The sequence below is a fragment of the Salmo salar genome, chromosome 23 (assembly GCF_965601325.2).
Source record: "Salmo salar chromosome 23, fSalSal1, whole genome shotgun sequence".
Taxonomy (NCBI): Eukaryota; Metazoa; Chordata; class Actinopteri; order Salmoniformes; family Salmonidae; genus Salmo; species Salmo salar.
Genome location: NC_138313.1, coordinates 46,951,396 through 46,974,310, shown reverse-complemented (window position 1 = coordinate 46,974,310; position 22,915 = coordinate 46,951,396). Strand labels below are relative to the sequence as shown.

At 43.9% G+C, this 22,915-nt stretch overlaps 1 protein-coding gene across 1 annotated transcript; it reads right to left on the bottom strand.

The window, feature by feature from the left end:
- Positions 1-375: 375 nt before the first annotated feature.
- gtf2h1 (general transcription factor IIH, polypeptide 1) lies at positions 376-17,770 on the bottom strand. Its single transcript, XM_014170308.3, has 15 exons — positions 17,597-17,770; positions 15,431-15,586; positions 13,157-13,349; positions 12,598-12,760; positions 12,223-12,316; positions 11,081-11,230; positions 10,722-10,801; positions 9,122-9,258; positions 8,939-9,026; positions 7,855-7,943; positions 5,674-5,791; positions 5,393-5,483; positions 5,154-5,269; positions 2,212-2,304; positions 376-1,420 (listed from the first exon to the last, which is right to left on the bottom strand). The coding sequence occupies exons 2-15, from the start codon at positions 15,582-15,584 to the stop codon at positions 1,334-1,336; spliced, it is 1,653 nt and encodes a 550-aa protein (XP_014025783.1). The 5' UTR covers positions 15,585-15,586; positions 17,597-17,770; the 3' UTR covers positions 376-1,333.
- Positions 17,771-22,915: the final 5,145 nt, after the last annotated feature.

The window sequence follows — 22,915 nt, the reverse complement described above, 5'->3', positions numbered from 1 at the left end:
ACTACCAGACTGAACACAATTAGCACATTCACTCTGGTATAACCCGGGGCGACGATAGAGAGCCTACTGTATATAGTCTTCATTCTGACAGATGGGCATTTCTGAAGAATTTTAGACAACACCACTGACATGTAATTATTCTGCTTTAACACAGCTCTGGGGTGTAGTTTCCCCCTAGGTACAGGTCTAGGATCAGCTTCCCCTAACCTTAAACCATTAGTGGGGTTCAGCAAATATGACCTCAGATCGGTGTCTAGGGGCAACATCATCCTACACCTTCCACCCATAGATCAAATACAACAGCCTCACCAACTACTAAAACACACAAAGAAACAAGCTAAAAACCAGTCAAGACTGAATAAACCCAACAAAAAAAACATGAATATATTTCACTTTAATGTTTGAGTAACATCCAGACAGTTTGTCTTCAGTGCAGCTAGAAACAGAACAGACATTACATACCAGTGCAGTTTTAAAGTGTGATTGGGGGCAGAGTCACCATCTCAAATAGCATCCTATTCCCTATACAGTGCACTACTTTTGACCCAGGGCCAATTGGGCTCTGAGGGCCCTTGTCAAATGCTGTGCGCCGTCTAGGGAATAGCGTGCCCTATGGGACGTAGCCATACAGTAGACAAATGTCTTTACAGTATTGCTATATTCAGTTGCCTGCCTGCCTGCCAGCCTCCACTGTACAGACAGGTTCCCTGGACCCCGTCCTCAGCTCCCGGAAAAAGGCCTGGGAGGACTGGAGAAAGGGCGTGGTATCTGTACTGAGCTCTCCATCTTTCAGTCTCTGTACTGAGAGCATCTCACATTAAGTTAAGCTTCACATCACACAGTCCTTTTGCTTATAAAAATGTAATGTTATTTAACATAGTCTGTTCAGTTCCTGAGTTCCTTTTTGACTTCCCATCTGAAGTTTGGTCGTTTTATACAATTTAAAAAAAAAAAAAAAAAAAAAAAGAAGTTTGCCTATGTTTGTTCAAACCTTACAGCGGAGTCATGACCCCAACATCTTCCCATGAATCCCATTCACGGAGGAAAACGCAAAGAAACAAAGAAGCTAATAAGAGTAATTTGTGATTGAGACCCAGTGAGTGTGTCAGTCTGTCTGCTGGACCTGTGGGGTTTTAGCAGGCCAACAGCAGCACCCGTCTGAATCTTCATCTCACCCCCGGGGGGGACTACGCCGTCTGTCTCTCCTCTGACACAGCAGCCTGGTAGGTAGAATAAGGTCTGTCCATCCATCTTGTACTCATTCATTCATTCTTTCTTTGTCATCTTGCTTTTCTTTCCATTCTCTCTGATAAAGCCATGCGTTTCTCCCCTCTCAGGTTTTCCTCATCATCCGACGTGTTTGCCAGGCGTGGAATTTATTGTAGGCCATCTGAAGCATGTCCTCAAGGTGACCAGTAAGCTGTAGGAGAGATTTAAAACAAAGGCATCATATTCTGAGATGAAGAAATAAATGTGCTGGAGCTTTCACAAGGGTTACAGGTAAAAACAACCTCCATAGACAGTATGCAAAGGTGCTTTCACAAGGGTTACAGATAAAGACACCCTCCATAGACAGTATGCAAGGTGCTTTCACAAGGGTTACAGGTAAAAACAACCTCCATAGACAGTATGCAAGGTGCTTTCACAAGGGTTACAGATAAAGACACCCTCCATAGACAGTATGCAAGGTGCTTTCACAAGGGTTACAGATAAAGACACCCTCTGTAGACAGTATGCAAGGTTCTCTTTGAAAAGGGTAGTCTATAGTATTATATAATATTTACCAGACACCTTTATCCAAAGCGATAGCAGTTCTCCATCAACTGATCCAGACAGGACCTCTTCCACCTCTGCCACTATTAGCTACCCAATATAAATAACGAGTCTCTAGGTGGGGCCACTATTAGCTACCCAATATAAATAACGAGTCTCTAGGTGGGGCCACTATTAGCTACCCATTATAAATAACGAGTCTCTAGGTGGGGCCACTATTAGCTACCCAATATAAATAACGAGTCTCTAGGTGGGGCCACTATTAGCTACCCATTATAAATAACGAGTCTCTAGGTGGGGCCACTATTAGCTACCCACTATAAATAACGAGTCTCTAGGTGGGGCCACTATTAGCTACCCATTATAAATAACGAGTCTCTAGGTGGGGCCACTATTAGCTACCCACTATAAATAACGAGCCTCTAGGTGGGGCCTTACATTAGTACTCAGGTATTGACGCTGGACTTTCTCCTGGAAGGGGCGGAGCTTGGTCATCTGGAATCTCTCCAGGTTGGACCTCATCTTTACCACCTGACACACACAGGGTAAAAGACATGAGAGAGTCAACGGTGAAATAGCCTTCACTTGTTGCTATAGAGATGATAGAAAGGGTAGTAAGACTGAAACTCCTCTCAAATTCATAGATTGACCCCACGGATGCAACGACAGACAACGAGGGATGTGACGCAGATTAGATGCATCTTTCTCTTTCAAGATGATACGCATCTACACCCACGGGCTCCGATACAGGAACGATACGTTTTAGTTTTAAACAATTTGGTGCGATTCGGTTTGATTAGAGAACGAATTGGTTGCGATACGATTCGATGCGATAACATTTGTTGCATAAACACACATTTTCCATTCTACATTAAAATCTGCTGCCGTTGGAGCTCATGAGCTGGATCCAAATGAGCTGGCTGTGTGTGTGTGTGTGTGGGCTGGTTCTGTCTGAGCTGGCTGTGTGTGTGTGGGCTGGTTCTGTCTGAGCAGGCTGTGTGTGTGTGGGCTGGTTCTGTCTGAGCAGGCTGTGTGTGTGTGGGCTGGTTCTGTCTGAGCAGGCTGTGTGTGTGTGGGCTGGTTCTGTCTGAGCAGGCTGTGTGTGTGTGGGCTGGTTCTGTCTGAGCAGGCTGTGTGTGTGTGGGCTGGTTCTGTCTGAGCAGGCTGTGTGTGTGGGCTGGTTCTGTCTGAGCAGGCTGTGTGTGGGCTGGTGCTGTCTGAGCAGGCTGTGTGTGTGTGGGCAGGTTCTGTCTGAGCAGGCTGTGTGTGTGTGTGTGGGCAGGTTCTGTCTGAGCAGGCTGTGTGTGTGTGTGGGCAGGTTCTGTCTGAGCAGACTGAGACTGTGTGTAAATGATGTATGTACTATGTAGGCACCTGATCTGAGCCATAAAGGAGACTATACATCTACCACTACCAGATTAGAGCCATAAAGGAGACTATACATCTACCAATATCAGATTAGAGCCATAAGGGAGACTAGACATCTACCACCCCACTACCACCGGCAATGTAGCCTGTTTTTTGTCCCCCCCACATTGGTTCTGAAATCACCATCACCCACTAATTAACTTGTCATTTTTGCAGATTAAGTTTACACGCTAGTAAATGTATCAATATTTATAGTTTATAAATGACTTATTACATAGCCAATGACTATACATACACTCAAGGGCCAGTTTATTAGGTACACCACCCCGTACACAAAAAATAGTTTGCTCCTACAGTGAGTCACGTCGCCGTGGTTTGCTATATAAAGCAGGCAGACAGGCATCCAGTTACTGTTTGATTGAATGTTGGAATGGTCAAAACGAGTGACCTAAGTGACCGAGCGCTGTATGATGCACCGGTTCCAGTATCTCAGAAACGGCCGTCCTCCTGGGCTTTTCACGCATGACAGTGTCTAGGGTTTACTGAGAACGGTGAGACAAACAGAAAAACATCCAGTCAGCACCAGTCCTGTGGGTGAAAAACAGCTTGTTGATGAGAGGTGGAAGGAGAATGGCAGGAATCATGCAAGCTAACAGACGAGCCACAAACAGACACATTAAGGTACAGTACAACAGTGGTGTGTAGAACAGCATCTCAAAACACACAACTCGACGGTCCTTGTCGTGGATGGTTATTACAGCAGACGCCCACACTGGGTTTCACTCCTATCAACTAAAAACAAGAAGAAGTGGCTCCAGTGGACACGCCATCACCAACACCGCACAAATGAGGAGTGGAAAAACATTACCCGGTCCGACAGATACCAGTTCCTGTTACGTCATGCTGATGGCAGAGTCAGGATTTGCAGAGGCAGCATGAGTCCAGGGCCACATCCTGGCTGGTGTCAACGGTACAGGCTGGTGGTGGTGTAATGGTGTGGGGAATGATTTCCTGGAACACGTTAGGTCCCTTGATAACAATTGATCAATGTTTCCACACCCCAAAGAATTCAGGCTGTTCTGGAGGCTAAAGGGGGGGGGGTCCGACACAGTACTAGATGTGTGTACCTAATAAACTGACCACTGAGTTTATAACCCATCTCAAAACAGAATGGATTTATCCCTTTGGAAGTTCACTGATCTTTTCTCCTCTCGTTTTGGTCATACAGCGCACCTCGCAAAGTGATCGCTGTCCTCGTTATGAAAATGATCAACTTTACCATGTACATCTAAAAATGACCATATATACCGATTGTTTAGAGGAAAAAATACCAAAACGATTGCTGATGGTGAACCTCAATAAATAAAATAAAATCTATTGTAAGCCCCGTTCAGCAGGTAACCTATAGCCAGATGAGTTGTCTCTCCAGGTAACTGAGCTACTTTTACTTAAGTAAAATACGCTTTCTTTTTTCAGCCATTCTGAATGCTGAAGGTACAGTGGAGATGTGTAAGATCAGGCTGTCTACCTCGCGATGCTGAGCACTTTGCAGTTAGATTAGGCTACTGATATTGCCTTGGGTTGATCGGCTTGCAAAATGACTTGTAGATCAATGACAACACAGTTAAATGCTTAGTTCCACACCGATGGAGGGGACGCACCAGTTGTCACAAAAGATTAGGCATTTTCGGAAGATACAAAAAAATTATAATAATATGAACAAAACATTAGTGAATCTGCAAATTCCTAATGTTTGAATTGATTTTCTGACCAATGCATGCAACATTCTGATCGGTTTGAGGTCCGCAGACCGACGCGGTACTCGGCGTCCGCTGTACTGACAACCCACGCGATTGTAGACTGAGGGTTGCAGTAGATGGATGGTCAATGGATTTGAGAGAGTGGTTACATTTCTCCAGCAATATTCCTCAACTGTTTATCAAAACAGTGGTGGGGGTGGGCAGGTTTGTTATTGTTTGAACTGCAGATTGCCCCCTTCAAGCAATAGTCACCTTCTCTTCCAGGAAAGGCGTGTTGACAGGAAAACAGGACCAGAAGTGTCTCAGCAGCTCCCCAGCAGCCGTGTACAGATGCTTCAGCTCTTCCTGAACGTCGTTGGGTACCATCTCTGTAACCAAGGAAACATAACCAATAACATAGGAGAACATCTGTGTTGATGACTGACTGGCAGGGCCGACAGGACTATTCATTAGGTAAATAAACTTGAACTAACGGGCATCAGTAAACTCACGGTTAATGGCTTGCTGTGCTAATGCCTGCATGAGAACGCCCCCTGGGGAGAGGGCAGCGATGGCAGAACTGGCTGTACTGCTGGACATCACCTGTAAAGGGAGGATTACGACTGTTAAAAAGACCTTTAGAACAAATATAAAGACAGATTTCAACAGCAAACATACTTTAGTATCTTTCAACCTCTCCTGCCTAGAACCTAAATCGAGCCTCTGACGCAATAACGCAAGTTTTTAGTTCTGGGTTTCCTGAGATTAGTGGAGAAACAGAGGGGTATCTAACCTGAGTAAGGCAGGGCTTGTAGCTGGCTATTTCATGCTTTATACAGTTGACAGAGTTGACAATGTCTTGACTGGTGGTGTACTGTTGGGGCAGGAGAGGCACGGGACCATGAGAGTACCTGCAAGAACAGAGGTAATTAACAACATTACCATGAGTTACCAAAAAGAAATAATGACCAAGGCACTCTTCATATAATTAATCAAAATTGTATGGCATGTTAAATAGAATTGTTTTTTTTTTGTTTTTTTAAAGAGGCGTTTCGTCTGCATGGCCTTTGTCAGGGAGTACAAAGAAATAATACAATGTCCTCTTTTGAACAGCTTTTTCCCCAATCAGCCCTTGATTAGAAGAGGGAGTGGTTACAAAATTGATTGGACAACACCTAGTAAGCAATGAGAGTATTAGTGATTTTTTTTTTAGTCGTTCTTTTTGAACGACTCTTTTATTTGATTTGTTCTTTCGACCTGCTGGCCGCAATGAATTCTACAGCGTGGTTAATACGCGCCGAGAGGCTCCGGAGACGTGCGCCCAACCAACCACTGGCGTGAGGAGAAATAGATTATGTTGCAGGCAGCACAGAGAAGAAAAAGACATGATTAGAACTGATCATTGATCGCATGGTGCAAGAATAAAGGAAATTCATTGATTATCGAATGTTATGATGGACACAGCTTTGTAGAACCAAAACCAGTCACAAATGGCAGCTCCGCTCCAGTAATGGCAGCTCCAGTAATGGCAGCTCCAGTAATGGCAGCTCCAGTAATGGCAGCTCCAGTAATGGCAGCGACCATGTGAACGGGAGGCTTTTAGAATCATGACTCCAGTTTTGAATTATCGTTCAGCGGCGGGGGCGTCCGGCGTGCTCTCCAGCCATTACTAACTTAAATGAACGAAATGAGTAAAAAAAAAAAAAAAATGTTGACTGAACGACATTAGCCTAGTGGTTAGAGTGTTGGGCAAGTAACTGAAAGATTGCTAGATCAAATCCCCGAGCTGACAAAGTAAAAATCTGTCACCCTTGAACAAGTCAGTTAATCCACTGTTCCTAGGCCGTCTTTGTAAATAAGAATTTGTTCTTAACTGACTTGCCTAGTTAAATAAAGGTTTAAAAAAATAATCGAATAAGCTGTAAAAATAGCCATTCTTCCCATCACTAAAGTGTATGAGAGAACCAGGGTTGGGGTCAATTATTATTGTATTTAACTAGGCAAGTCAGTTAAGAACAAATTATTATTTCCAAAGATGGCCTACACCGGTCAAACCCGGACGACGTTGGGCCAATTGCGCGCCACCCTACGGGATTCCCAATCACAGCCGGTTGAGATACGTCCTGGAATTGATCCTGGTTGTCTTTAGTGACGGCTTTAGCACTGAGAAGCAGTGCCTTAAACCGCTGCGCCACTCGGGAGCCCAATTTGAATGCAAGGCAGTCAGTTCAGGAAGTGATTTAAAAAAAAGAATTAAATAGCTTCTACTTTAGTTTATCGAGAAATCATTGAATAATTTTTTCCCAATTATTGAATGGGAATTTCAATTTTCTTCCTGAATTCACAGACTTCAATTCGACTTGACTCCATTCCTGGAGGACACAGTCGACTATTTAAATACATTCAATTAAAAAAGAGCCAGGGCCAGAGAACCCCCGAGCCAGGGCCAGATAACCCCCGAGCCAGGGCCAGATAACCCCCGAGCCAGGGCCAGATAACCCCCGAGCCAGGGCCAGATAACCCCCGAGCCAGGGCCAGATAACCCCCGAGCCAGGGCCAGATAACCCCCGAGCCAGGGCCAGATAACCCCCGAGCCAGGGCCAGATAACCCCCGAGCCAGGGCCAGATAACCCCCGAGCCAGGGCCAGATAACCCCCGAGCCAGGGCCAGATAACCCCCGAGCCAGGGCCAGATAACCCCCGAGCCAGGGCCAGATAACCCCCGAGCCAGGGCCAGATAACCCCCGAGCCAGGGCCAGATAACCCCCGAGCCAGGGCCAGATAACCCCCGAGCCAGGGCCAGATAACCCCCGAGCCAGGGCCAGATAACCCCCGAGCCAGGGCCAGATAACCCCCGAGCCAGGGCCAGATAACCCCCGAGCCAGGGCCAGAGAACACTAGTTCCAAAGTATGGTGTCCATGAACAACAACACCAGAGAGAAAGCAGAGCACCCACTGAGTGATATAGAACCCACCTGTCAGACTTCTTGAGGTTCAGAGCGACTGTCTTCTTCCCATTCTCCCTATGAAGGTCCTCATACTCTATGACATCTTGTATTTTCACCTGAAATACACCACAGCTTTAATAACAAAAAGTGCCAACTCATCTTGGAAAGGAAGCACATTGTATGGCTCTCTGTACCATCATAAAGGGTAAGAGCCTATAGCCGCAGCATGGGCAGAGTGATGAATGCGTTTTACTGTGTGTCAATGCTTATAATGTACACTGAACAACAATATAAACGCAACATGTAAAGTGTTGGTCCCATGTTTCATGAGCTGAAATAAAAGATCCCACAAATTTGCCATATGCACAAAAAGTTTTTTTGATATCAACATTGAACAGAGTGCCCAATGGTGGCAGTTGGGTTATGGTATAGGCAGGAATAAGCTACCGACAACGAACACAATTGCATTTTATTGATTCCAATTTGAATGCACAGAGATACCGTGACGAGATCTTGAGGCCCGTTGTTGTGCCATTCATCTGCCGCCATCATCTCATGTTTCAGCATGATAATGCACGGCCCCATGTCACAAGGATCTGTACACAATTCCTGGAAGCTGAAAATGTCCCAGTTCTTCCATGGCCTGCATACTCAGACATGTCACCCATTGAGCATGTTTGGGATGCTCTGGATCGACGTGTACAGCAGCACGTTCCAGTTCCCGCCAATATCCAGCAACTTCGCCCAGCCATTGAAGAGGAGTGGAACAACATTCCACAAGCAACAGCCTGATCAAGCAACAGCCTGATCAATTTATGCGAAGGAGATATGATGCACTGCATGAGGCAAATGATGGTTCTGATCCACACCCCTACTTAAAAATAAATAATTAAGGTATCTGTATTCCCAGTCAAGTGAAATCAATAGATTTGGGCCTAATGAATTTATTTCAATTGACTGATTTCCTTCTATGAACTGTAACTCAGTAAAATCTTGTGAAAATTGTTGCATGTTGCATTTATATTTTTGTTCAGTATATTTATAAAGCTAAGCGCTTAAAAAAGCCTTTATCTTGTATGATTTTCTTTCACAATAACAGATATTATCATACCTTCTTAATGGGTGGTTGGAAGAAGTCTGAATCCCTAGAGTTTCCATCTGTACTGCTAGTCTCACAGGCCTGACCGTTTGGAGCATCCCTATGAAGGCAGACAGACCACTAGGTTAGCACACGGGTCTGCAGTGAAAACGCAGAGAAGATCACTTTTGAGAATGTACTCAATCGTCAACTCACGCTTTCTTCCCGGAGCCTGCTGCCAGCACCATGGTACTGTGGTGGTTGAACCTCTTGATTATGGCAGAGTTACTGTTCTCCTTCACGGTCTTGTTACTGTTGGACGTAGACGGTGCTGTGGAGTTAGACCCATAACCCTGGAGAGAGAACAGTGATTAGTGTTGGACATAGAAGGTGGAGTTAGTCCCATAACCCTGGAGAGAGGACATACTGAATAATATAATAAACCATTAGCAGAAGCTTTTATCCAAAGCCACCTGGTCATATGTGCATACATTTTACATATGGTGGCACCAGCGGGGATCAAACCCACAACCCTTGCTCTACCAACACCTTGCTCTACCAATAGAGCCACAGAGGACCAACTGTTTCCCACCTTATGATTAAGGATTATAATTTTTTGCCCCTTTTTCGAGGTTTCAAATTGGTAGTTACAGTCTTGTCTGTACGGGAGTTGCACCGATGAGACTCGGGAGAGGCGAAGGTCGAGAGCCGCGCATCCTCTGAAACACAACCCAAGCAAACCACACCGCTTCTTGACAACGCTCGCTAAACACGGAACCCAACCGCACCAATGTGTCTGAAGAAACACCGTACACCTGGCGACCGTGTCAGTGTGCATCGCACCCGGCCCGCCACAGGAGTTGCTAGAGTGCGATGGGACAAGGACATCCCTGCCGGCCAAACCCTCCCCTAACCCGGACGACGCTGGGCCAATTGCACGCCGCCCCATGGGTCTCCCGGTCGCGACAGAGCCTGGACTCGAACCATGATCTCTAGTGGCACAGCTAGCACTGCGATGCAGTGCCTTAGACCACTGCACCTCTCGGGAGGCCCAAAGGTTATGAATTGGAGGGTAAAGGTGAAGAATTGGAGGGTGAGCTGGCAGGCAGCATTAGAAGGTGAATGAATGCTTACAACCTCGCCGACATTCAACAAAATACCACCTGGATTTTGTGGCGTCCCAAGATTATAAGCTGGGTTGTGAAAACGGCACAAAAGAGTACCTCACTGTTTCACTATCTGTGTTCTGTTACCTGTCTAACAGAACAAAGAGGGTGTCCTTTAATGGAAGCCTCTCCTGCAAAATCCAGGTAGAGTCAGGCATTCCACAGGGCAGCTGTCTAGGCCCCGTACTTTAAAAAAAATCTTCCCTAATGACTGGCCTGCCACTGGCTCTGAGTAAAGCCTATGTGTCTATTTATGCCGGTGACTCAACACTTTACACGTCAGCTACCACAGCAACTTAATTGACTGTAACAATTAACAAAGAGCTGCAGGCAGTTTCAGAATGGGTGCCAACAAAAAGGTTAGTCCTAAATATTTCAAAAAAATAAAAGCTTTGTATTTGGGACAAATCATTAAACCAAACCCTAAACCTCAACTAAATCTTGTAATAAATAATGCGGAAATTGAGCAAGTTGAGGAGACTAATCTGCTTGGAGAAACCCTGGATTGTAAATTGTAGGGATGTATTAATTTGCAAAAACCGTTGAATTTCTATTATTTATTTTTTTAAATCAAGAGTTTCTTTTGGACGAATTCAGGTAGATCCTTTTTGGTTCCTAATTGTGTAAAGTGCCCAATAAGGTATCATCACCTCGTCTAACGACTTGTCCTCCAGTGACAGTAGGTCCACCATTGGGTTCTTCACTCCTTGGAACACCATGGACTTCAGGCCTGCAGAATATGGAAAGGCAAAGCATTTAACTGACACTAATCATTACAGCATCATTATATTGGTATCACTCCCTTGCAGTATGCTTTAGGTGTAGATGGTAGAGGCTTTACACACACAACTAATATAATAAAAGGAGCTGGACAAAAAAAAAAAAGAAAGTCCAATCCAGTGAGTGAGTAGACAGTCCCTTATCTCTATGAACAAAAATAAGATACCCTTCTGAACCAGAAGACTATAAGCCCATTGACTGCTCTCCTCCAAGTGAGAAGTGTTTGTACCCTTCTCGTCCTGCTTTGCACACTCGGAGAAGATGTCCTGCAGGCCCGTGTTGATGCGGTCTCGGTGGAAGTAGTGGGACTGGAAGAACCGTGTCCAGAACTCCTTCTCTGTCATGTTATGAGGAACGTTCTCACCATACTTCTGTTTCACTGGAAGGAAATGTTAAGTTTGTCAATGACAGGACAAGATAGGACACTGGTGTGATGCAAACAAACATGGCCCTGTTTGAATACATAAAAATACATCCTTCCTCCTTATTTTATGTAGTCACTGATCTGGTTGGGTACCTTCCCTTATCCAATCATTTTACTGGTCCAGGATAACCTCTGGATAAGAGCGTCTGCTAAATGACTAAAATGTAAATGTAAATGCAAAGAAGTGAAGAAGGCTGCATTCGAAGGTTACATACACAGAGTGCACAACACATTAGTAACACCTGCTTTTTCCATGACAGACTGACCAGGTGAAAGCTATGACCCCTTATTGATGTCACTTGTTAAATCCACTTCAATCAGTGTAGATGAAGGGGAGGAGACAGGTTAATGAAGGATTTTTAAGGTTTGAGACAATTGAGACAGATTGTGTGTGTGTGCCATTCAGGAGGTGAATGGGCAAGACAAAATATTTAAGTGCCTTTGAAAAGGGTATGGTAATAGGTGCCAGGTGCACCAGTTTGAGTGAGTCAAGAACAACAACGCTGCTGGGTTGTCGCTCAACAGTTTCCAGTGTGTACCAAGAATGGTCAACAACCCAAAGGACATCAGGCCAACTTGACACAACTGTGGGAAGCATTGGAGTCAACATCCCTGTGGAACACTTGACACCTTGTAGAGTCCATGACCTGACGAATTGAGGCTGTTCTGAGAGCAAAATGGGGTGCAACTCAATATTAGGAATATCCTAATGTTTTGTACACTCAGTGTATATAAATGTAATTATATGCAATTTAGCAGACGCTTTTATCCAAAACAACTTAGTCACGCATGCATACATTTACTGGAAAGGTATTCCAACATGGCCCAAAGTCCCATCTAGCATGCACGACCAATCATTACAGGTCGACCACCAAATAGGTGAAGTGACAACATCGTTTTCAACTATTCCCATTGGATTCCATGACAGAGAACCCGAGGTGTCTTACCTGCAGGGTACGTTCTGAAGATTGACTCGATAATGTCAGAGGTAAGGTTGTATCTAAGGCCGTTACAGCCATCCGTCTGGGGCCGGATGTCCGCCTGAAATAACAAAGGGCTTTATCCATCCACAACCCGTTACCCCCCCAAAAAATCGGTGTTTTCTCCAGAATTGTGCAGTAGTCCCTGCGCATTTGAAAGCATTCGATTGGTGTCACCATGGGCAAGACAGGCAGATACAGGACACTGGGACAGTTTGACCATGGGAAACATCAGCTTTGTCCAAAATGGCACCCCATTCCCTTTATAGTGCACTACTATGGGTTAAACCCATGGGGGAATTAGGGTGCCATTTGGGACACAGACATTATTGCTGAGCTCACCAGGAAGGCTGCCGAGATGCCAACTTCCTGCTTGTTGTTGGAGAGGGAGTGATCCACGTTGTTTATGCTCAGCCGATTGGCCCAGAACTCCTCAGCGCTGATCACCTGACAGACCACCAGATCCTTGTACAACTGGAACAGCACCGGATCTTCCTGTAACATTCTAGAGAGAGGATAAAACAATACATCACAGACAGCCTTTTGGTTGGTTATTCACTTAGCACACACACACAGTCAAGTCAATAAGATATTCTAGTCAGAAATCATGATCACAACGTTCTAAGAGTAAGCAAAAGTAAATATTAGCTGGCATTTTCTTTTGCAATATAGTTAAGGATAAGTGGTATTGTGCTGGAATCTTTCCGTGATGTTGAAACTACGGAGATCTAGGGTGTATTCATTAATCGCATAACATTGCAAAAATGTTTTACAACGAACACAAGTATTTCTAAATGGACAAATTCAGGTAAGACCCTACCTGTTCGGTTGCGTTTGGTTTCTGGTGAATACTTCACAGTGACCGAGAAAGTTAAGGGGATCCATGTAATTTGTTCCTCACCTGTTCTTCTCTTCCAATTCCTTGTTAGCCCTCTTCTTGAACTTGGGCAACAGCTGCTGGAGGAGGTCCTTGACTGCATCGCGGTCTTTCAGGGCAGTGCTCTCATTGGAAAAGTGGAGGTTGGTGCTCTCCCCTGTGTGTAGGACCAACTGCAGCTGAATCTTGGCCTTGCCATCTGGGCTGATCTTCTGACCTACACAGGGGGTTGGGAGAAGAAAAAAGGCTTAGGTCTTACTACTAATCATCTAAACCATCAACACAATCATCCATAACAAGGAACCTCTTGTTACCCCTTTTTCACAGTACTGTGCTTAAATGTTATTTCCACATTGTCCTTTCCAGCATCATGGCTGGCCATGCTTTCCACCTGGCTACCCCTACCCCGGTCAACTGCCCTGGCACCCCCCACAGCAACTCGCCCAAGCCTCCTCCATTTCTCTTTCACCCAAATCCAGATAGCTGATATTCTGAAAGCGCTGCAAAATCTGGACCCCTACAAATCAGCAGGACTAGACAATCTGGACCCTCTCCTTCTAAAATTATCCGCCGCAATTGTTGCAACCCCTATTACTAGCCTGTTCAACCTCTCTTTCGTATCGTCTGAGATTCCCAAAGATTGGAAAGCTGCCGCGGTCATGGGAGACACTCGAGACCCAAACTGCTACAGACCTACATCTATCCCACCCTGCCTTTCTAAGGTCTTCGAAAGCCAAGTTATTCATCGACCTGGCCAAGGCTTTCGACTCTGTCAATCACCACATTCTTATCGGCAGAGTCAACAGCCTTGGTTTCTCAAATGACTGCCTCGCCTGGTTCACCAACTACTTCTCTGATAGAGTTCAGTGTGTCAAATCAGAGGGCCTGTTGTCCGGACCTCTGGCAGTCTCTATGGGGGTGCCACAGGGTTCAATTCTCGGGCCGACTCTTCTCTGTATACATCAATGATGTCGCTCCTGCTGCTGGTGATTCTCTGATCCACCTCTACGCAAACGACACCATTCTGTATACTTCTGGTCCTTCTTTGGACACTTAACTCACCTCCAGACGAGCTTCAATGCCATACAACTCTCCTTCCGTGGCCTCCAACTGCTCTTAAATGCAAGTAAAACTAAATGCATGCTGTTCAACCGATCGCTGCCTGCACCTGCCCGCCCATCCAGCATCACTACTCTGGACAGTTCTGACTTAGAATATGTGGACAACTACAAATACCTAGGTGTCTGGCTAGACTGTAAACTCTCCTTCCAGACTCACATTAAGCATCTCCAATCCAAAATGTAATCTAGAATCGGCTTCCTATTTCGCAACAAAGCATCCTTCACTCATAGTGCCAAACATACCCTCGTAAAACTGACCATCCTACCGATCGACGATGTCATCTACAAAATAGCCTCCAACACTCTACTCAGCAAATTGGATGCAGTCTATCACAGTGCCATCCGTTTTGTCACCAAAGCCCCATATACTACCCACCACTGCGACCTGTACGCTCTCGTTAGCTGGCCCTCGCTTCATACTCGTCGCCAAACCCACTGGCTCCAGGTCATCTACAAGTCTTTGCTAGGTAAAGCCCCGCCTCATCTCAGCTCACTGGTCACCATAGCAGCACGAGCTTCAGCAGGTATATCTCACTGGTCACCCCCAAATTCCTCCTTTGGCCGCCTTTCCTTCCAGGTCTCTGCTGCCAATGACTGGAACGAACTGCAAAAATCTCTGAAGCTGGAGACTCATATCTCCCTCACGAGCTTTAAGCACCAGCTGTCAGAGCAGCTCACAGATCACTGCACCTGTACATAGCCCATCTGTAAACAGCCCATCTATCTACCTACCTCCTCCCCATACGGTATTTATTTATTTATCTTGCTCCTTTGCACCCCAGTATCTCTACTTGCACATTCATCCTCTGCACATCTATCAAGCCAGTGTTTAATTGGTATATTGTAATTACTTCGCCACCATGGCCTATTTATTGCCTTACCTTATTTGCACACACTGTATATAGACTTTTTCTACTGTATTATTGACAGTATGTTTTGTTTATTCCATGTGTAACTCTTTGTTGTTTGTGTCGAACTGCTTTGCTTTATCTTGGCCAGGTTGCAGATGTAAATGAGAACTTGTTCTCAACTAGCCTTCCTGGTTAAATAAAGGTGAAATAAATAAATCAGAAACCATGCTGGGTGTGTATCCAGTACAGATAGACTTTCACAACACTGAGCCAAGCCAAAGTGTTGTGTGAGATGTTCTGCCAGTAGCCTGGTACTCAGCACTTACAGCGTATGTCAGCATACAGGTGGCTGACGGTGAAACGGTCTTTCCCCTCTGGTCCCCAGGCTATCCGCTCTGCCATCAGGTATAGGGTCCCATCCTGCTTCCTCTGTCGGACCCTCTTCACCACCAGCAGCACCTCCTCCGACAACGCTGCCATGGCTGCGAGGGAGAGAAGAGGGGTAGAATATGAATATTAGTGGTAAGGTAAAGAGCTATATATACTGAACAAAAATATAAACACAACATGTAATGTGTTGGTCTCATGTTCGTGAGCTGAAATAAAAGACCCCAGAAATGTTCCATATACACAAAAAGTATATTTCTCTAAAATGTTGTACACAAATTTGTTTACATCCCTGTTCGTGAGCATTTCTCCTTTGCCAAGATAATCCATCCACCTGACAGATGTGGCATATCAAGAAGCTGATTAAATAGCATGATCATTACACAGGAGCACCCTGTGCTGGGGACAATAAAAGGCCACTCTAAAATGTGCAGTTTTGTCACACAACGCCACAGATGTCTCAAGTTGAGGGAGCGTGCATTTGGCATGTTGACTGCAGGAATATCCACCAAAGCTGTTGCCAGAGAATTGAATGTTATTTCTCTACCACAAGTCATTTTAGAGAATTTGGCAGTATGTCAAAAAGGCCTTAACCCCAGACCACGTGTAAACCCGTCAGCCCAGGATCTCCACACCTGGCTTCTTCACCTGCGGGATTGTCTGACCAGCCACCCGGACAGTTTATTAAACTATGGGTTCGCACAATTGAAGAATATCTGCACAAACTGTCTCAGAAAAGCTAATCTGCGTGCTCGTCGTCCTCACCAGGGTCTTAACCTGACTGCAGTTTGGCATCGTAACTGACTTCAGTGGGCAAATGCCCACCTTTGATGACCACTGGCACGCTGGAGAAGTTATCTTCACAGATGAACCCCAGTTTCAACTGTACCGTAAATTTGATTGATACTTAAGCCATCGGCTCGAATCTAGGTTGTGCCTTTTTAGATTGAGAAAATTAACAACTATGGGAGAAAGAAAATAATCATGAACTTCTCTCATTGACTTCACAAAACCCGTCCAGGTCTATTTTGCAAGAGTTCCCGGTTCTCGCGATGTTGCACCTCTGGGTTTAGAAAGTCTGCGCTAACACTATGTAGTGTCCAGTGGGTTAAAACACGCTATGGTGACGAAATGTCACTTTTCTTTGTCTTGGTATTTTATAACAAAAATCATTAAAATGTTCTGAATCATTCAGTGGGGCCTTTCTCTAAGATATCATTAGCATTTTATCCAAAAAGTCGGATTTCGTAACCTAGTAACGTTACACCCGTGACTGTTGACATCGACGCAGGTTTCTTATGCAGGTTGCTCCTAAAAACTTGAGGATTTTCCATTTTGTGGTTGTCGTCTTCAAAGTTGTTTCCGCGAGTCGCAAACACCTAAATTAGCATGACACGAGCTGAATTAAATATAAAGTGCTTGGTAACGTTATACGTTCAGTGCTCCGTTTACATTTCAGAGACAGGATTGTTTTGAGTAATCTTCGGAAAAATAACAGGAATTTCGAATTAATATGAAAACCGTATACAAAAATATAAAAATACTACCTGTTAATTTTACCTCTATATAGTTTTATGTCCTGCGGATTCGATTAGAAAGATGACTATACCAACGGGAAAGTGCGCCTGCCAGGTAGCCAGTAGCCTTACTGTAATTATTGCACAGAATCCAGCCAAACTGACGCGATGCAATTTTCCAGATATTTTTACCACTTTTTTCTCTGGCCTCCATTGATGTAGTCATCCTAATTCTAGTCATCCTACAAAAAAAGGTAAAAACTCCAACTGTTGAACAGATTATGATAGAGACATGTTTGCATCATTGGTTTTCTTAGAGTGTCATCTACACAATTAACATATTTGACCCATTGGTCAAAAGATGCGTTTTTAATTGGTACCCTACACTATGTTGCAAACACACCCAACTAACCAGCTGTTAGTTAAAAATGCTTAGCATATGCACATTTTAGCACATCAAAACCGGACAGAGTATCGACTGTTGAGCTTGCTAATGCTAACGAGCTAGGTAGCGAACTGGCTAACTCAGCCGCGGAGACAGACTTGTCAAGAAGTCCATGTAACGTTAGCTAAAACAATCATAATTACCTCAAACTCCAACGCTGTTGCAGTTGATATATTGGTTTCGTGTTGTGCCGATGTGAAGCATACAATTTATTTAAGTGCAATTGTTATTTAAACGCGATATTTATGATAAAACTGTGCCCACTTGTACTTCGTGCTCCTCCATCGATACGGCTGCCAAGTTGTGCAACATTCAAATTCCTCCGGTGGCGCAACAAGCGAAGTTTAAAAATAGGTCCGGCTAAAAATGCCATCTATAGTTTCAGTATATTTAGGTGAATATTAGCTACACCTTGAAATGAGAGACACATTCATGAAAATATAATTGGCAAAACAACATTTTGATTTATTTTATTACTGTCAGTGAGAGGATCTCTGGAAATGACAGGTAGGTAGCCCGTTGGTTACATTCAATAACATCCGTATAGAAAGCTCATCAAAAATAGTTGGTGAGTGAGTGCATAAATATTGGGTAGCCTAATTTTGTCTTGTGCAATTTTGACATCAATGTATTGGAATAGGTAATCAATGTTGCAGATATCAGTGAGTAATCTGCAATTGCTACATACATTTTGGGATTTGTAAATGGATGATATACCTAGTGATTCTTGAAAAATATAACTTATTCAATTGTTTGTAAACTAACACTGTATAGATTCAAAACATAGTTACAACTATAATTTTGATGTCATGGATGGTCAGTCCTTGCATCTATAGCTTTGTATATGCATTTGAGAGTGATTTAATTTCTCCAGCCCCATCCCTCCAATTTTTCCCAAAAAGTGTATACATGTGTTATTGTTTGAACTGCGGGTTGCCCCTTTAATAGACGCAGTTATATAATTTGCCGGCCCCGTCCCGCCCCCCTGGATATCATTTATGCAGAACTGAAGATCCGAATCACGTTCTGAGCACGTGTGACTTTCTTTACCTCTACGTTATGTTTGTAACTCACATTTCTCACTCTAAATCATGAATGATAATATTATTTTTTTTACTGGTGACACGTCATCTGCATATATTTTACCTAGTGGTGCGCGCTGTTTAGTTTTCCCCACATGAGAGAAAAATGCGACCATTTGCACAATCACCCTAACATCTTTTATGAAATGGTGTGGTGTTTTTTTTCTTCTTACAGTAACGTTAAACTATGCTATTACATTGGGTTCTGTTATGTACAATATTATCACTATGTGATCTTGTAGACATTGATTCAGCTTTGATCTAGCTTTATTAAACAAGCACCATTCTTTAGAGTAACATGTTCTCTGAACAGTTGAAGGAGTAGAGCAGAGACTGTTTGTAAAGTACATGCTCGTGCACAGAAGCATCAGGACCTTTAGCAGCCACTCCGTATAAGGCTATAATTTCATTAGTTCTTTAATCCATGATTTCCAACACAAGTCACACATCACTGCAACAAACAACAAATAATAAAAGGAGAAAGAAAATGCCTTCGTGCTTATTAATAAGTTGAATATGTTTGCATAGAAAAGCTAGACAAATGCATGTGTATAATAATGTAGAGATGAAGGTAGTCTATAAGTAGACTATAAGATAATTAGAGAGATCCTTGGTTACCCTTAACATGCTGACCAGACCGGACACATCACGTGCGCGAGCGTCGCAAAATAAATGTAGAAATCCATGTTATTCAATTATTGCAACCATACTGCTCGCGCGCGCCAACAAGCGTCTGCATTGCCAAGGGCTAAAATAGAACTCCTTTCTATTTCTGACACAGATCGGGCTGCAAGTCCTGCCTCTCCCAACTCCTCAATCGTTTATAGAAGCAGGTACCCACGTGCCATCTCCTCATTGGTTATACCCACGTGGGTGATTGAAAGACGAAATGTTTTGCCGGTCGTCGTGGTAATACTATGAAAGTGTAGATGCCAATCACCATATAAGTTCAAACATGAAAAAGCCTGGAAGAAGGAGAGATGACTAGAAACGATTCAGTTGGCCGTTTTATGTGTGGATTAATTGTCGGAGTAGAGGACCTTGTGCATTTCAGGTAAAATAAAAACTCAATGTTTATATCCCAGGACAAATTAGCTAGCAACAGCAAGCTACAGTGAGGGGAAAAGTATTTGATTCCGTGCTGATTTTGTACGTTTGCCCACTGACAAAGAAATTATCAGTCTATAATTTTAATGGTAGGCTCATTTGAACAGTGAGAGACAGAATAACAACAAAAAAATCCAGAAAATGCATGTCAAAAATGTTATAAATTGATTTGCATTTTAGGGCAATAAGTATTTGACCCCCTCTCAATCAGAAATATTTCTGGCTCCCAGGTGTCTTTTATACAGGTAATGAGCTGAGATTAGGAGCACACTCTTAAAGGGAGTGCTCCTAATCTCAGCTTGTTACCTGTATAAAAGACACCTCTCCACAGAAGCAATCAATCCATCAGATTCCAAACTCTCCACCATGGCCAAGACCAAAGAGCTCTCCAAGGATGTCAGGGACAAGATTGTAGACCTTCACAAGGCTGGAATGGGCTACAAGACCATCGCCAAGCAGCTTGGTGAGAAGGTGACAACAGTTGGTGCGATTATTCGCAAATGGAAGAAACACAAAAGAACTGTCAATCTCCCTCGGCCTGGGGTTCCATGCAAGATCTCACCTCGTGGAGTTGCAATGATCATGAGAACGATGAGGAATCAGCCCAGAACTACACGGGAGGATCTTGTCAATGATCTCAAGCCAGCTGGGACCATAGTCACCAAGAAAACAATTGGTAACACACTATGTCGTGAAGGACTGAAATCCTGCAGCGCCCACAAGGTCCCCCTGCTCAAGAAAGCACATATACATGCCCGTTTGAAGTTTGCCAATGAACATCTGAATGATTCAGAGGACAACTGGGTGAAAGTGTTGAGGTCAGATGAGACCAAAATGGAGCTCTTTGGCATCAACTCAACTCGCCGTGTTTGGAGGCAGAGGAATGCTGCCTATGACCCCAAGAACACCATCCCCACCGTCAAACATGGAGGTGGAAACATTATGCTTTGGGGGTGTTTTTCTGCTAAGGGGACAGGACAACTTCACCGCATCAAAGGGACGATGGACGGGGCCATGTACCGTCAAATCTTGGGTGAGAACCTCCTTCCCTCAGGCAGGGCATTGAAAATGGGTCGTGGATGGGTATTCCAGCATGACAATGACCCAAACACACGGACAAGGCAACAAAGGAGTGGCTCTAGAAGAAGTGGCCTAGCCAGTCTCCAGACCTTAATTCCATAGAAAATCTGTGGAGGGAGCTGAAGGTTCGAGTTGCCAAACATCAGCCTCGAAACCTTAATGACTTGGAGAAGATCTGCAAAGAGGAGTGGGAAAAAATCCCTCCTGAGATGTGTGCAAACCTGGTGGCCAGCTACAAGAAACGTCTGACCTCTGTGATTGCCAAGAAGGGTTTTGCCACCAAGTACTAAGTCATGTTTTGCAGAGGGGTCAAATACTTATTTCCCTCATTAAAATGCAAATAATTTTATAACATTTTTGACATGCATTTTTTTGGATTTTTTTTATTGTTATTCTGTCTCTTACTGTTCAAATAAACCTACCATTAAAATTATAGACTGATCATTACTTTGTCAGTGGGCAAACTTACAAAATCAGCAGGGGATCAAATACTTTTTTCCCTCACTGTAGCTAAATAGGACAAATTAGCTTGCAAGTGCAAGCTAACTAGCTAAATTGCCATACATGTTTAATGCTTTTCGACCTGTCCTCAAATTAATGTCATTGGTTCAGAGTTTGTTTTGATATTTTAACCTGTGTGTCGTGATCGCGTTTGGTGTAGGGGGACAAAATAAATTTATGCACGATAGCGCACGATGGCGCAAGTGCAGCCGGTTTGGGTTCCGTGTTAAGATAAATGGGGTGGCAGGTAGGCTAGTGGTTGGAGTTTTGGGCCAGTAACCGAAAGGTTGCAGGATTGAATCCCCGAGCTGACAAGGTAAAAATATGTTGTTCTGCCCCTGAACAAGGCAGTTAACCCACTGTACCCCGGTAGGATGTCATTGTAAATAAGAATTTGTTCTTAACTGACTTGCCTAGTTAAATATTTCATGCAGTTATAGCGGCATTCTTTTTTTTTAAAGAACAAAAACAAAAGAAACAAAAAAACTGGTTGTTATTGTTTGAATCCCAGATCGGCCCTTTAATGTAAATAACATAGTTGATACAGCCATTTCAAAAGATTGTTAATTCAACAACATGGAAGGGGTTCTGCTTGTCACACTCAGTGTCATGACAGCCAAAATTGTCAACATAAATCTGGTACTGCCCATCTCCACCTTCCTGTTACTGATAGACATCACCTGACATCAAGGTGTTTTTCTATCATCCGGGAGACACACAAACAGAGTTGGGGTCAATTTAATCTTGTCTACCAGACAGCTCTTTCCAGGTGGGAACAAGGTTTTGGGTCAATTTCAAAAATGTAACTGCCATTGAGTTCTCACCCTTCAATCCAATTCCAGTCTTATACGAATTCATTTAAAACAGCCACATTCTGTAAGCCCTAAAGTGGAACATTACAGAAACACTACAGAAACAGGAGATAGACCAGCGTCCTGTCTATGAGATGCACTGTACATCAAGCTGACTCACACTGCAGAAACAGGAGATAGACCAGCGTCCTGTCCAGGGGGTGTACTGGTACATCAAGCTGCCTCACGCTACAGAAACAGGAGATAGACTAGCATCCTGTCCAGGGGGTCTACTGGTACATCAAGCTGACTCACACTACATAAACAGGAGATAGGCTCCTGCCCTATGTCTCATTCTGGCTATGTCAAGGCTTACTTATAGGCCTATTCAGTTAGGTAAATGTGGTGTGTGTGTGTGGTGTGTGTTTGTTTGTGTGTGTGTATGTGTCGGGGTGTGTGGATGTGTTTATGTGTGTGTATCAAATCAAATCAAATTTTATTTGTCACATACACATGGTTAGCAGATGTTAATGCGAGTGTAGCGAAATGCTTGTGCTTCTAGTTCCGACAGTGCAGTAATATCTAAAAAGTAATCTAACAATTCCCCAACAACTACCTAATACACACAAATCTAAAGGGGTGTATGAGAATATGTACATATAAGTATATGGATGAGTGATGGCCGAGCGGCATAGGCAAGGTGCAATAGATGGTATAAGATACCGTATATACATGTGATATGAGTAATGTAAGATATGTAAACATATTCTTTAGAGTGGCATTGTTTAAAGTGACTAGTGATCCATTTATTAAAGTGGCCAGTGATTGGGTCTCAGTGTAGGCAGCAGCCTCTCTGAGTTAGTGTTTGCTGTTTAGCAGTCTGATGGCCTTGAGATAGAAG